Genomic DNA, 15,746 nt, shown 5'->3' with positions numbered 1-15,746 from the left:
AACTGTGTTCTGTGACCTTAAATAATTTCCAGCTAAATCTTCTTGCTGCTTTTCGTTTGTTTGTTTGTTTGTTTTGCGGTACGTGGGCCTCTCACTGTTGTGGCCTCTCCCTTTGCGGAGCACAGGCTCCGGACGTGCAGCCTCAGCGGCCATGGCTCACGAGCCCAGCTGCTCCGCGGCATGTGCGATCTTCCCGGACCGGGGCACGAACCCCTGTCCCCTGCATCGGCAGGCAGACTTTCAACCACTGCGCCACCAGGGAAGCTTCTTGCTGTTTTTTTTTTCTTTTTTTAATTTGGCATTTAGTGTGGACTGAATTCTAATACATTGAAGACCCCTGCTCGGTCCTAGGCCTGGGGTGGTGGGAATTCTTGGAGGGGTAAAACTTCAGATATCAGAGGGGAGGTGCCTCTCAGAAGTGGCTTCAACCTCAGAAACACGCAGGGAAGGAAAACTCTCGCCAGCTCAAGTTTCATCCAAATGAACTCTGAGACTTTTTAACAAAATGCTTTTATTTCTATTTTTAAAAGAAATGCATTGTTAGGTACTTGCATGAAATCTCGAAAGGCATTTACGTTCTTTGCTTTAACTCTTCCTTTGTGGCCACAGAAAGCGGGTAGGAAAGATGAGCAGAGACCAGGCGCAGCAGACACAGCCCGGGCATCGTGCGGAGCCCGCGGCCCCGAGCCTGCCTGAATGATGGTCAGTAGTCATCGTAGTTGACGCTGGCTCCGTGCCTGAAGCTGTGGGGGCTCCGGGGACCGATCGCAGCGTCCTCGTCGTAGTGGCGCTGCTGGTAATCGTAGTAGTCGTGCCCGTTCCGACCTCTGTTTAGCCAATAGGTGATGTCATCCTCAAATTTCTGGAGGAAAAGAGGATGAGAGGGGATGAACTTAAGGACGCCATTTCCCAGAGCACATCTTACTGACGTTGTTTCTCCGGGATTTTTCTTCAACGATGAACAACCCCTCCTAAGAATAACTCCTGCCACAAGGACCTACTGTACAGCACAGGGAGGAATTATATTCCATATCTTGTAATAACTTATAATGGAAAAAATCTGAAAAAGAATATATGTATAACTGAATCACTTTGCTGTACACCTGAAACTAACACAACACTGTAAATCAACGCTACTTCAATAGAAAACAATAAATAATCGTTTTTTAAAAAGAATAACTTCTGGCTACAGCATCCCTGGGCCAGAGGTCAATACTAACAAGATGGAGAACACGGCTGAAAACTTTTTCTCCCAAAGGAGTACACAGCCTTCCCCTTGAACACGTTTGTCTGTGAGTTCTAAATATACCCCAGACTTCAACATTTTTCTCTTTTTCAGCAAAGAAAATGGACATCTGCCCAATACAGTAACAGCTGGGCCTGTCCCCAGGCGCTGGGCATCTGATGTGGCAGACGCTGACCCCCTCCCCGTCCCACCTTGGCTGTTGCACAGGCTGCGGGCTTCATAAACGTGGTGCATGAAACCACATTGCAGCCTCGGGGCGGGGAATTTGGACACGTCTGGTGGTGACACTCTCACGCCTGTTGTGTTGCTCAGACAGGCCTGGATGCAGTGATTCAGGCCACGAACGCTTACTACGTGGGCACGATTCAACCCTCATCCCTGTCTACGCACTCGGCCTGGGGCTCCAGCCTCCTCTGACCCTCCCCCAGTCCCTGCCTTGAAAAGGAAACAGCTTGCTTGTCTCACAATACTGCAGTTTTTCCCATAGTGAAGTAGTCTCGTTCCTTGGTTTTTCTCATTTTATAATCTTGTTTGAGGTTCTGGCTTATCATTTTTTTTCCAAAACATTTTTTAAATATTTTATGAATACAGAAATAATGCAGACACATTTAACAAATGTGTATGTGAGAGGGAGACAAAGACAAAGGGAGATATTTCCATTGCCAAAGGCAACCACTACTGACATTTGGATGCATTGCCTTCTGGTCTCTTCTATGCATCATATTTAGTTATTATACTCTTACTGGATCCCCAGTTTTATTCTGGTTTTGTCACCAGTCATTATTTTAGCCATTTCCCCATGTCAAACTCTTAACACCCATTTTCTTGAACTGCAAATACAGATAATCAAGGAAATGCAAATTACTAAAATATGATATAGCATTTTCATCTATCAAAGAAGTAAATTTATTTGTTTTAAAATTTTTTCAGTGGCAATACCCAATGTTGGTGAAGATCTGAGAATAGTGGGGCTCTCACACACGACTTATGGGAAGATGAAATTTGCTGGTACTTAACGACCCTGACGTGTGATTCTAACTTTTGGCCCAGCAACTCCACTGGACAAAGTGATACTAAGTAAGGAGAAAACTACACACGAAGATGCAAATAACAGTACCTGCCTTTTGGGGTGTTGTGAATGTTAGGTAATTCATATACGTATGAGACCCGTGCCTGGCACAGTTTGGCTATAAGTGCTTAGTGATTTGCACAGCAAGAAAATTATGTTTGCCGAGCAAAAAGATAATTAGGGAACCACTGGTATATCCAATGGTTAGGACTGGGAAGGAAATTATACAGCTACAGGATTGCATCCTATGCAGCCATTAAAAATGATGTTTCTGGGGCTTCCCTGGTGGCGCAGTCGTTGAGAGTCCACCTGCCGATGCAGGGGGCGTGGGTTCGTGCCCTGGTCCGGGAACATCCCACGTGCCGCGGAGCAGCTAGGCCCGTGAGCCACAACTACTGAGCCTGCGCGTCTGGAGCCTGTGCTCCGCAACAGGAGAGGCCACGATATTGAGAGGCCCACGCACCGCAATGAAGAGTGGCCCCCGCTTGCCACAACTAGAGAAAGCCCTTGCACAGAAACAAAGACCCAACACAGCAAAAATAAATAAATTAATTAGTAAACTCCTACCCCCAACATTTAAAAAAAAAATAGAGAGAGAATGGGGGCTCTGATTTCAGGGCAAATAACAGAACTTAATTCTCTGGGCCCGTTTCCCCAAAGCAGGCCTCCTCGCCCCCATCCTGCCCAGCAGAAAGCCAGGCTCCAGCCAGAACACCCACCGCTTCGTCGAAGCCCAAGTACAGGAAGTGCTGGTACCACTGCTGCACCTCGGGCCGCGTGCGGTCCCACAGCTGCCGCCTGAATCGCCCCAGGCTGCTCAGGAGCTCCTTGGCTTTGCTCTCCTGGACGGTCACCGGGGTCGTAGGGGGAGCAGGGGCTGAAACGAGGGGTTCCCAACCCCCAAGTACAGAGAGTGAGTTCTTTCCTCATTGGGGTGAATTGCTCTTCTCCATCCCCCTCCCCGTCCCCACCTGGCAGGAGGTGGCCTTAACTGGCACATCCTTCCTGCAGGGCGCGGGTACCGTGCGGGCTCCCGCCGTCTGTCCCGGGCTCCGGGGTAGCGAGCCCTCCTGTCCAGGCACAGCCAGGTAACAGGCCCGGGGCAGGAACCTAACTCAGCTCCTCCTCTGCAGCCCCTCACCAGGCCCAGACCCCAGGCCCCAGGGCCTGGGCAGGGGCTGGTGCTCCCCCTGGGCTCTGCCGTGGGGAAACCATCTGGTGTCCAGTGCCCCTGGGTGCGTGTGCCTTGTCCGCACAGACACGGGCGTGCTGGGATTGCTTAGGGGGCCAGGGGAGGAAGAGCTGGAGCAAGGGTCTGAGCAGGCCGGCCAGCGAGCCCAGAGGCACAGCAAGTCCTCAAGTCAGGCTGCAGTGTGACCATGAACGCTTCAACTGTCTCGTGATGGGGGTGACCCTCGCTTTCCCACGGCTTCCCCGGACGCCTTTCCATCGTGGGCTCAGCTGCAGAAAAGGCCTCGCTTCGGCAGATGTGCTCGGGGAAGTGCTGTGCCGCTGGGCCGGCCCTGCTGCCCGGCTCTGAGCCTCTGTGCCCTCATCTGCAACACAGGACTGATGGGCCCGCTTCCCGTTATGGAGGCTGCGCAGGAAAAGGAAGTCAAATGCCCTTGTGTCCGTTGGTCACGTGGATAAATATCGGCACATTTGTGTTTTCACCTCCTGTTCACCTGTGCATTTCCCTCAGGGCCTGTTACACTGTTCTGTACACAGCAGGCGCTCAATATGTGTCTCTTGGCTTGAGCTGAACAAAAGCTGAGGATGTACACGGAGGCCGTGTCATCTCTGTGTACACGGAGGAGTCATGATCATCTCGGCCGTTTGCTCTCCAGCCCCCCTTAGACAGGTGGCCCAGCCAGGGCCCCCGTCACCCCTGGTGTCCCCAAGAGATGTCTGTCCAGCACAGGGAGGGGCCATCTGAGGGGCCTGGGAGGTCGGGGGGTGGACCAGGGCCTTGGGAGCAGCTGGAAGAGCTGGGGGAGATGCTGGTAGCTCCCCCAGGAGCCCCTCCCCCGAGAGGGGCCGTGTGTGCTCAACAGGTGTGTGTGTGGTGGGGGGGTGTCCCTGCGGGGCCACCTGGGAAGCAGGTGCATAAGCGCTGGCGCCCCCCATTGGGGAGCAGACTTCAGCCTCCTGGAGCCCCCATTAATCCAGGAGAAAGAATAATTGGTTAAAAGTTCACCTCAGAAATGTAGTCTCGGGAGGAGATATGGGGATGTATGTATATGCAGAGCTGATTCACTTTGTTATACAGCAGAAACTAACACACCACTGTAAAGCAATTATACTCCAATAAAGATGTTAAAAAAAAAAAAAGAAATGTAGTCTTCATTCTAAGAGATAGATAACTTGCTAATTTCCAGGTAAAGACAAAAGTTCTGGGGGAAATGGCTTTCACAAGCCCACACAATGATCGAACTGATTACAGTGGGCCCAGAACTCACCTGTGTGGCTCCCCGACAGTTCTGTTTCTACGTTTTGCTGCATTACCATATCTATCTGAGGCCTGTTCTTCACAACAGGTGTCAGTAACAAAATGGTCTTTCTGTTTAACCCTCCCCCAAGAGCTAGCTGGATACGGAGGACACCCACAATACCACTCTGTGCTGCCCCAGAACTGAGGCTGTGTGTGCTCTCAATGCAGGTACGTGCTCTAAGGCGTATCACGATTCTAAAATAAACAGCCTTCAATTAACACTACAGCTCTGTTCCTTTCATTTCTGAGTCCACACTGACAGCTGTCAGAAAAGCATTAACTGGCAATAATATTTACCTGATGAAATACCGCACCACATCCGCACAGGACGAGCCCTTCAGATCTGCTAACCTTCTAAGGAGTAAACACTTCTGATTTTCCAAACACAAGCCTCAAGTGAGCACATCAACATCGCTGTTTCATTGCAACCTGGTTAAGAATGCAACCCTTATCTGTGTGGGCTATATTTACCTTCCCCTTTCTGAAGCATCAGCTTGAGTTTGTTTCCACTTATGCCACCTAAAGGAATGAAAATGGAAATCATTTCAGGGTTGCACTGCGCCCTTAAATTTCTCACATGCAAAAATCCGCATTGGAAAAAATCACTTCATACCCCTAGGTTGCTTTAGCAACTTGGTAGTATTACATTATTTAATGCTTGTTGCATTTCCTGTTGTGTAGAAAAAGCAATTCAGGCTGCCTGTGGCTCAAACTAGTGACAAGGACCATGGCCGAGCAGGGCACTTTGAGCTACTTGAGACCATCTGAGCTGTTCTCTAGGAAAAGTGACGTTGTCTTTTGAGCCCTTCTGTCATAATATTCGGGCAGCCACCTGTCATATGACTTAACTTTTCATGGTACAGTCGATCAACTAGTGTCCCCCCAAATTCATACCCACCCAGAACTTCCGAATGTGAACTTATCTGGAAACAGCATCTTTGCAGACGTAATGAGTTAAGGACCTCGAGGTGATAATGATGTCGGGTTTAGGGTGGGCTCTAAATCCAGTGACCGGTGGTGTCCTTATAAGAGGAGGTGAGGCCACAGGGAAGGCAGCCGTGGGAAGACAGAGGCAGAAGTGGAGGTTCTCCTCCACAAGCCAAGGAATGGGGCTCCGTGCTCTAAAAGCTCAGCCCCGTTTTGTAACTTGCCCTGATTGTCTTAAAATCAGGCATTAGGGGCTTCCCTGGTGGCGCAGTGGTTGAGAGTCTGCCTGCTGATGCAGGGGACATGGGTTCGTGCCCTGGTCCAGGAAGATCCCACATGCCGCGGAGCGGCTGGCCCGTGAGCCATGGCCGCTGAGCCTGCGCGTCCGGAGCCTGTGCTCCGCAACGGGAGAAGCCACAACAGTGAGAGGCCCATGTACCGCAAAAAAAAAAAAAAAAAAAAAAAAAAAATCAGGCATTATTTGAACCATTTATTGCTGTTTTTATTCAGATCTAAAAGTGTTTCTACACTCTACAAAACGATTTTCATTTGGTGTCCTAAGCATTCCAGCTCAATGATGGTAATATTTTAACTGATTCCTATCGCTGCATTCTCGGTATAAACGAAATAAAATACAAGTTCTAAAAAGGACTAGCTTAGAGCCGATGCCCACTTGTTGTATTCTGATGTGCTTCTTAAAATGGGAGGAACAAAGAGGGAGGTGATAAAGCACGTGTTGGGGAGTGATGGACTGGCCCCCCAAGTGGTCCTAGATTAGAACAGCCATCACCCTCCCCCCACCCCCCTCCCAGGGCTCCTGCTGCCCCCCTGCCCGCGCTGAACATCCAAAACGCCGAAGGGGGTCCTGCCTTTCCACCCCACCGTGCGGCTGCTTTGCGGTGGAAGATGCACCAGCTTCAGGGAGTCCAGGAAAGTCACCTCCCGCCTTCCAGCCTCAGCAACTTCGCCGTAGACCTGGGGTCATGACCCCTGCCTCTCAGAGCCCCGCGCCTCAACGGCGCCCCTTGCCGGCATGAGCCGGGAAGGACGGTAGGAGGGGAGGTAGCGCTGTCAGGGCAAAACCTCTGACTTCAGGTCGCCCTTCTGCGGTGGGGATGTGGGCTCCCCAGGGTTCTAAAGTCCACACCCCGAACCCGCCGCATTTACGGCGTGTGTGTGTGAATGCGCGCATTCTGTAGGGAACGGAGCCGGGATTTTCAACCCATTCACGGAGGGCTCCAAGAAGTCGAGAAAGTTAAACCTTTCTCGCTTGAGAACTTTTCCCCAGCTGGGAGGTGAGGCCTGCTCGCAGCTCTGCAGACCTGGGACTTGGCCGAGCCAAAGCGCCGGGAAGGGAATGCCTGGTAGGCGCTCTGGGGATGGCCCTTCGCCTCCGCTCAGCCCTGGGCGCACCACCCGCCTACAGCGCCCACCGCGCCCGGCCCTTCGCGTTCAGCCCGAGGCTTCTCCGCCTCCTTTTCCAAGCTTGCCGCGCATATCCGAGACCCTGCCCTTGACCCAAGCATGCCACTTCCCACCGCGCAAGGGCAGAGCCCAGGACCCCCTGTCAAACCTTGGCCCTTGTCCGGGATCAGGATGGGCGCCTAGCCCCCACGCCCTCCCCAAGCCTCTCCCCGGCACCCTGGCATCTCCCCCTTACCTGGGCCCACGCACAACAGCAGGAGCAGCGCCAGCGCTGGCATGACCAGGGCGGCGGGCCGCGCGGAGGAGGCGGCCATGGCTGCACAGAGTGCGCTGGAGGGAGATGCGGGCGCCTCGGCGGCCGCTGCGCGAGGAGGGTCAGGCGCGGGGGACTGCGCACGGGAAGACTGCGCACGGGAGGACCGCGCATAGGGGTACTGGGCGGGCGGTCCCTGCGTCCCTGCCGGGGCGGGACCCGCCGGGCGGGCGCTGTGCCTTCAGGTCCCGGGCCAAGCGTGCGTGCCAAGCCACCGCGCCCCTCTCTCCGGCCGCGGCTCCTCCAAGCCCACGGGGGGTCCGGGTGCGGGGGCCGCCAAGGACCGCAGGCGAGGGGCAAGCAAGGTCCAGCCGCCCCGGGAGGGGTCGCGGCATCCAGAGAGGGGAGGCCTCCGCCCGGGAAGGACTGAGGATGCCGTGCCGGATCCCCGCTCAGGCCGCCGGGTCTCGCGCCTACCTGCCCCCGCTCTGGTTCGCAGTCCCACTCCCCTCCGCGCCGTGCGCCCCGGCCTCCCCAGCCCGCTCCCTCCCGCGCAGGCCTTTGGAATGTCCTGGATTACAGATGCCTTTGGCAGTTCTGTGCTTCGTGCTGTTTTGAACGTCTCCACACTCTGGGTTCAGAGTTGCGTTCCAGGAAAATTTCTCACTCCAGACGACCCCGATAGACGAGGCTTTTAGTGACCAGGAGGCGGTGAGCCCATCTGGTATATTTCTCAGGACGTATTTCCCCCTCGTGCGCCCCGGATCCACGCACACTGAAGAGGCACCACCGTGAGGCCCGGCGAGAACCGAACGTGCCTTCCCCGGTCCCGGGCCTGTTCACACACGAGGACTCCTCGCAGGCAGGGCGGCTGCTGAAAACTAACCTCTCTAGGCCTGTCTACACCGCGGCCGCTTCCCTTTTTAAACCTTTGCACCCTGACCCAGCTCTCCGCGTGATGCGGTTGGCGCTCTGCAGCCAGAAAGAAGCCCGTTTACGTTGAGCCAGCAAAGGCCAAAGGACCAACGGGAAGGCGAGAAGGGGCTCTGAGAGAACCCCAAGCCTTGGGCTCACAAGCTTCCCGAGGCGCCAGAGAGAATCCGGAAGATAACCTCATACTTGCAATGCTGGCAGGGAACAGCTTATAAACCCCCCGGGAGCGGGGCAGGATGAGAAAAAGCAAAGCAGTACCTGTCCTTCTGCCCAAGGACAGGACGTTTATCGCGAGGAGGAAGACCCGAGCAAAGGACTGGCTTAGAAGAGGCGTGGAAGATATTAACCGTAATCTCTCGCTTATCTTGTGGAGGTCTCCCGGCTCATCCAATCTCCAACAGCATTTGCTTCCCCTGTAACATTGAAATTCTCCTCTTAACCAGGGTCTGATCAGAGCCCAGTCGTGTTGCCTGTAAGGACAGCAGCCATCTCCTTGAGTTTTCTTTTTCCCTCTGGTGGAAACAGGCCTTCATTTCACACCCTCCCACTGACAGTTACAATGCACTTGGCGATTTTATTTTTTGTTCATTCCAAGAGGGAAAAAGAAGTCTGCTTTAATCAGCTCATGCAGTTGTAAGATTTGAAGGTAAAGTAAATATTGAATCCTAATTTTTTATTAGCCTATATTAAAATAAAACCCTCAACTGCTGTTTTAATGTAGAATTGGTTAGAAAAATCAAGGATCCCACGGAAAATTATTTTACAAGAATTGTCAATAAGGTGAGAAGAACACATCCTGAGGACTAGGCCCTGCTTCCTCTCCACAGGGAGGGGATGGAGGTGAGGTCATTCACCAGCACCCTCGGAACTGCTCAAATGACATCCCTGGGGCCGGGGAGCAGCAGCCTGGGCCCCAGCAGAGAAATGGTGAAGTTGTCAGAACTGGATACTGATGCTGAGTCTTCTTCCTGAGCTAAGCTTACACTTCCAACCAAGAAGACAAAACTGGTGACCATTTGAGGTAAAGGACCCATCTGGTAATCACATAAGGCTTGGATGTCCACTTGTCTGTTTATACTCTTTACAAAACGAGAATGGTTTCCAGGAGATTTCACAGTTCCCGGGTAAGTGGAACATTACACACCCTAAATAATGGCTGAATTCTCCATCTCTGCCATTAATAGAGACAGTCCCTTTGTGTCAACTTTTTATTGAAATGTAACATAATATAGAAAAGTGCGGAGATCAAATATACAACATAATGATGGAGAGACCAGGTTACTAGCTCTCCGGGAGCCCCTGTGTCCCTCCCAGTCCCCCCCCTCACCCCACATATCAGTTTAGTTTGAGGCAATTCTCTTTTAAAAACACTTCATTGGTATTTTATTTTCATTTCCTTAAAACGAAAAAAACTCAAAATACAAAGACTTTGGATTACCGGTAGGAAGATAGTAATGATAAAAAGAAGGATTAAAGGGGTCAGATTCATGACTATCCATTGAATCCAATTTAATTCAGTATCAATATCTGTTTCTCAAATGCTCAGTGGACATCCCTGTAGACAATCTCCCAGAGTGAAATGTCTTTGGCTCCCGTGTTCGTGTACCTTACACATTGTTAGTAATATTTATTGCCGTGAATAAAGGCTCACAGAGCATTGCGTCCACCTGTCCCAGTCTTTTGTCCGTTTCCATCCATGCCAGGTCTCTGGTTGCTTGGGTCCTACTCACTGGGGTTTCTCTCTGTCTCTCTCTCCTGCACAAACATGGGAGGGTTCACTTGTAGGGAGGGCGTGGGAGGGAAGGTGACTATGATGGGGCTCAGGGCCATTACTGCCGCTTCAGTGAGAGGTTCGAGGTGTGATGAAACCCCCCATGTTTATTCACAGGAAAACAGCCCTGGGTCAGTAGCAGGACCAACACCCTGCCTTCCTGGGGGCTGCCAAGTTCAGGTGCCCGGCTGGAGATGCTGTGCCAGTTCCGACCTCCAGCTTCCCCTCCATTTGTTTACTTGTTCACCTGTATTTACTTATAAAAGGAGGCACTGTGAAAAGTCCTTTTCTTCCTATTTACTTAAATTCGCCATTCCCTTTCTCCCTCTACTAATGCTGGTCTAGTCCTTATTTCTTATTCCACCGTTTCTCAGACTCGGTCTAAAAATCCCAAGGTGCTTGTTCAGGCAGGTTCCTGGGCCACATTCCCTGGAATTGTGATCCACTTGATCTTGAGTGAAGCTCAGGGCTCTGCATTTTTGGGGGGATGCTGATGCAAGCAGTGTTCAGGGTGCTCCCCAGCTCTCCACCAAAACTCACCTGCTGCCCTCAGCTTCCACTCCACCGAGGTTGTCCACTGACACGCCTACATGTGGCCTGTCTGGCAGGAGGGGCCCGGGGTAGGTCCTACAGGGAGGCTCAGGGCTCCCAGAGACAGTATCCCAAGATCAGCTGTTCCAAAAGACAAGAGGAAGCTGCCAGCACCTTAAGGTCTTGGCCTGGAAGCTGACCTGAGTTAACGCCACCATATTCGTTTGATGGAAGCAGTCACAGAGCCCACCATCCAGGGGGCCTTCAGGGGGAGGGCCAAAGGTCCCATTTCTCAGTGGGGGGGATGTCAAAGGTTGTGTGGCTGTCTTTAATCCATTGCACTCAGCCACCTTTCAAGGTCAAGCTTAGATGCTGCCTGCTCCAGGAAGTCTTTCTTGCTTCCCACTTTGGGCCATGAGCATGTTTTCCTCTGAATTCCTCTAAGCCTATGTTCCCCATGAAGGTGTCCCCATTCTACCTTATTTTCCTTTGAGCTCCTCAAATTGTGTGTTCCCTTTTTTATGACCCCATAAAACTGACACCCAATAAATATTGCCTGAATGAATAAATGTTGCCATCTCAAAGTGAATCTGTAGTTACACAGATCTTATATAAATGAGATCATTTCATACGTCTTTTTAAAGTTTGATATTAGAAAAGTACACATTATAGCTAACTAAAACTCATAGCAGCCCAAGAATAGTAATAAGGAAGGACCCCTGAGTAGAGACCCTCCCCGAAGGCCAGCGTAGAAACTGCTGACATTGCAGGACTGGCAACTGCAGGGTTAATCTTCATGCTCAGCAGTGGGTCCTCAAAACCCCTTTCCTGTTTATTAAGCAAATTCCCACGTTGGAATTTTAATAACTTTTGCCATTTCAAATAACTAACTGAAGCCAAAGGCAGGGAAAGCAGGAGAGTTTCCGTTCAGCCTAAAAAAATAATGAGAGGCACAAAGTGCTTATTATGCACAGCTCTGCTCACGGAAGGCTCGGTGAGCAGGGCTCTGGGAGGAGCCAGGGACCCACAGACAAACGAGGCCTTAGTGATGTGACCCTGAAGGCAGACATGGCCCTTGGTGACGGGGTCCTGCAGGCAGACGTCGTCCTTAGAGCGTAGATCCCTAGCCCCGGGCACAGAGACAGCCAACGTCTTGAAGCAATGCTCTTCAGATCCCTAAGGGGCCTCTGGTGAAAAGAGATGATGCTGCTAAAACAGACTCGCACGTTAAATGGGGCCAGTTTCTAGTCTCTCCATACCTTAAAATTTCCAGCATTTTAACCAAAACTATCCTGAAAGCTGAGGAGACCCCAGAGGCGCAGAGTAGACTGCTGCGGTTGAAGGTAGCATAGCTGCCCGCAGTAGAACAAGCCCCTGTGAACTCTGCCTGAAGTCCTTTGCCCTGTGGGGCAGGGAGCACGCAGATTCTCAGCATAAAACCCAGAGCAGCGGCTCCACCACCTGGACGCAAAGGATGGTATAATAGTTGGGGCTGTGCTGCTCCAGGCGTGAGGGGTCCCAGCCTCGGGCACCAAGGCCAAGGCCAGAGGCCTGCTGTCAGTGCCAGGTCCTGGCTCCACGCTGGGTGGCCAGGAACCGGGTGAGGCCTGCCGTCGCCTGCCACAGATGGGGCCACAGTACCGACAGGGCCACAAGCACCACCGTGATTCTTCCTTAATGAATGACTCAAAGTAGTCCTTTCAACTTTGACAGATACCTTGAATCCCCAAGAGGTGGGATGGGGTCTTGCCATGGCCTCGCTCCTGCAGTCATGGAGCCCAGCTAGGGTCTCTTCGGGGCTGCCCGATTAGAGCATCAGCACCCACTTGGTCTACGGAGCTCCCCCAGATTGCTGGGGCTGTTGTCATTGCCTTTTGTTTCTGGTGTTGTTGCGTTTCATTATACACTGATGCTGTGAATTACTGAGTGCAGAATTTTAAGACAGCGGTATGGTTAGAGTGAAAGTGTGCTTCAAACTAGGTCCCTCCAGCCCCGACAGGAGCATCGAAGATTCACTCCTTCTGCTAAGGCAGTGTACTTCAAAGACTCTCCACTCAAATACAAGTACGTTTGAGGGGGTAATCACAGTGAACTATCCTCCCTTCACGGAGATGGAGAGCTGCAGCGGTACCATCACGGGCACGCATCCTGTCCATTCCAAGGATGTAGGCACCTGTTAGGTACAAAGGGTGGCCCAGGGAAGCAAAGCCTACAACTACATGGTGCTTTCAGATTTCCAAGTCCTCCCCAGGTCCTGCAAGGTGGGCAGGAGCACATCCCCCCATTTTACAGATGAGGAGCCTGGGGCGTCAGAGGTTGTGACTTGTCATTCAGCAGTTTGCTGATTCAGCCCGGTGCTCTTCCATTCCTCTGGTCTGTTGGCATCCTCAGATGGCCCAGAGACAAGACGCCGTGCTGGGTGCCGTCCGTGGGGAAGTGTGAAGTCCGATTCTGGTCCTCAGGGTGCTGTCCATCTAGTGGGGGAAGCAGGACATACATATCAAACGGTCAGGAGCAAAAGACTGTAGTTAGATTTTGCAGCTGTTTGAAAGCTGTCTCAGAATTGGCATCTTAAGGGCCCCAAACAGTCAAGATTACTATCATTAGAAACAAGAATGATGCAGCTTTATATAAGTGATTGGTGGTTTATAAACACCTTCACATAGTTAGTTCGTTATTTCAAACTCGTGGTTCAGAGGTGAGGTCATCCTTTTCTGCCAAAACCTGTCTCTTCATCTTAAGATTCTGCTCAAGAATCTTGTCTCACCTGAGATATTTCTGCAGGAAATTTCCTTTTATCTTTGAGGGGTATAATGCTTATTTAGATCATCTTAGCATGCTAGGTTCAAATCCTTTAGGTATTTCCTTTGCGACATTTAGTCTTTGCTCTATTTTTTCTCCCGCGTGAGCGCGTGTGTGCGTGTGCGCGTGTGCATATGCGTGCGTGCACATGCGTGCGTGTGTTACACGGGGAGGGAGGTAGTTTTAAGTCATTTTTCGTGTTGCATCAGTCAGACCCTCCAGCTCAGGATGTGTACCCCTGAGTCACTGTTTACAGCCTCCTCAGGACCTCATCCGTGGAGGACTGCCTCCCGGTGCAGGAAAGGGGCGGGGTGGCCCTGGGGCGGCTCCAGGACTCCGGGGGAGGGTTTTGTCGCAGAGGGGGGCCCCAGTGGCCCTTTTCCACTAGTCTTGTCTCTACTTGAAAGGTTCTGGGAGTAGGGGAGCTCTGCCCCAGGCAGGGGTGACAGTGGTCACAAGGCGTGGCCGCACGACGACACCCACCCCCATTCCAGACCACGGTGGGTGAGCGCAGTGACCTTTCCTCCATCTGGTAGCCCCAGGGCACCAGTCAGTGAAGTAAAGAATTTATCGGAGCCCCGCTCCCTATCATGCAACCTCTGAGTTACCTTTATTTTTTATATTGAAGTACAGTTGATTTACCACGTGGTGTTAGTTTCTGGTGTACAGCAAAGTGATTCAGTTATACACACATACACATATATATTCTTTTTCATTAGGGTTTATTATAGGATTTTGAGTAGAGTTCCCTGTGCTCTACAGTGGGTCCTTGTTGTTTATCTATTTTATATACAATAGTTTGTATCTGCAGCAGCAACACGCGTGGACCTAGAGATGATCATATCCTAAGTGAACTAAGTCAGACAAAGACAAATCCCTGCTGAGTTAATTACATATAACTTTCCCCAGCTATCCCAAGCCTAAAAACGGAGGCTAATAACACCTACATTCTCTCCTGACTGCACAGGGGCGCAACTGGAGTAGAAGCAACAGCACATAGTTCAAGTGTGCAGTTCAAAGAGTCCTGACGAAAGTATACAGCTGTGTAGGCAGCACACAGTCACGGTAAAGAACGTTCCCCTCACCCCAGTGTGGTCCCTGTGCCGCCCCCAGCCTCCCCCTCCCCTGCCCTCTGGCCACCACTGACCTGCTTTCCACCACAAAACACGTGGATCTGACTTTTCTAGAATCCACGCGAATGGAAGCCTGCAGTACACACTGCATCAGGCTCCTTTCACGAAGCATCATGTTTTTAACTTGTCCGTGTTGTTTTGTGTATCAGGACTGTGTTTCTTTGCATTTGTGAGATTTATATGTATGTGGGTTGGAACAGTCCTTGCTGTTTTTGGTTTTCAACCAATGAAATGATGACCATGTCAGTGGGATATTGGATAAAAGACCGTAGAAAGTCTGGACCAACCAGAACTGGCTCTGCAGCCCAGACCAGGACGAAGCCCCATCTCGCCACGTGCAGGGAAGTGCCGCCCCGTCTGACGCTGACGCTTCTCCTTCTACCTGCCTCTACCAACAACTCCCTGCCCCGCTCCAGACATGTGTGCCCTCCTCCGAGGTGACCTGCTCTCCAGGTGTCGGTTGGTGACCCCAGGAGTGGACAGTGGATTCCAGTCCCTTCCCTGGGACACTTGGACGTGTGTCAGGGGTGGCACGGCTCAGTGTGGCCCAGGCTCTGCTGGGGGATACGGGGAGCAACAGCTGGGCCCGCGTTCGCCACGTGCAGAGCGTGTCCACAGCCGTGGAGGGAGGACGGGGATGGGACACGGGCACCCAGAGCTCCGCCGGCTCCACCACCTTCCCAGGCCACTGTGATGCCCCGCAATCTTCCCAACGAATACAAGTCCTGGCTTCAGTGAGCTCAATAGGACTTTGTCACTTTAGACCCAAAGTGGCCTGATACACAGAAATTTCCAGAGACAGGCGTCTCCTGACTGAACACGGACCCTGAAATGGTGTGAAAGTGACCGTACCTGTCCCACAGAGGGTTCTCTGTTAGGGTTCATGTTGTTGCACTTGGGCCAAAACGGCTGTGCGCTTCCTTCTTCCACCCACCAGGCTGGCAGCTGATGGGGTTCGGATGCTCCAACTCGCAAGCAGTGCTGGAAGCTGCCGGGCAGGGAAGGGAGCCCATAGCGTTAACAAGAAGCAACAGGCTCGGTGCTCTGTGACCACCTGGGGGGAGGGGTGGATAGGGACGGTGGGAGGGAGACGTGAGAGGGAGGGGATATGGGGATATATGTATACATAGAGGTGATTCACTTTGTTAGACAGCAGAAACTAACA

The 15,746-nt window shown here is 52.0% G+C and overlaps 1 protein-coding gene across 1 annotated transcript; it reads right to left on the bottom strand.

The window, feature by feature from the left end:
* Nucleotides 1-314: 314 nt before the first annotated feature.
* On the bottom strand, nt 315-7,472 carry ECRG4 (ECRG4 augurin precursor; the record flags this gene model as incomplete). Its single annotated transcript, XM_081253676.1, has 4 exons — nt 315-862; nt 3,035-3,192; nt 5,278-5,325; nt 7,394-7,472. The coding sequence occupies 4 exons, from the start codon at nt 7,470-7,472 to the stop codon at nt 704-706; spliced, it is 444 nt and encodes a 147-aa protein (XP_081109802.1). The 3' UTR covers nt 315-703.
* Between the last annotated feature and the right edge of the window lie 8,274 nt (nt 7,473-15,746).

The sequence above is a fragment of the Mesoplodon bidens genome (genome assembly GCF_964165515.1).
Source record: "Mesoplodon bidens genome assembly, chromosome: 14".
In the NCBI taxonomy this organism is placed as follows: domain Eukaryota; kingdom Metazoa; phylum Chordata; class Mammalia; order Artiodactyla; family Ziphiidae; genus Mesoplodon; species Mesoplodon bidens.
Note: the sequence above shows the minus strand (reverse complement) of the source record. Positions and strands in the feature narration are given on the sequence as shown.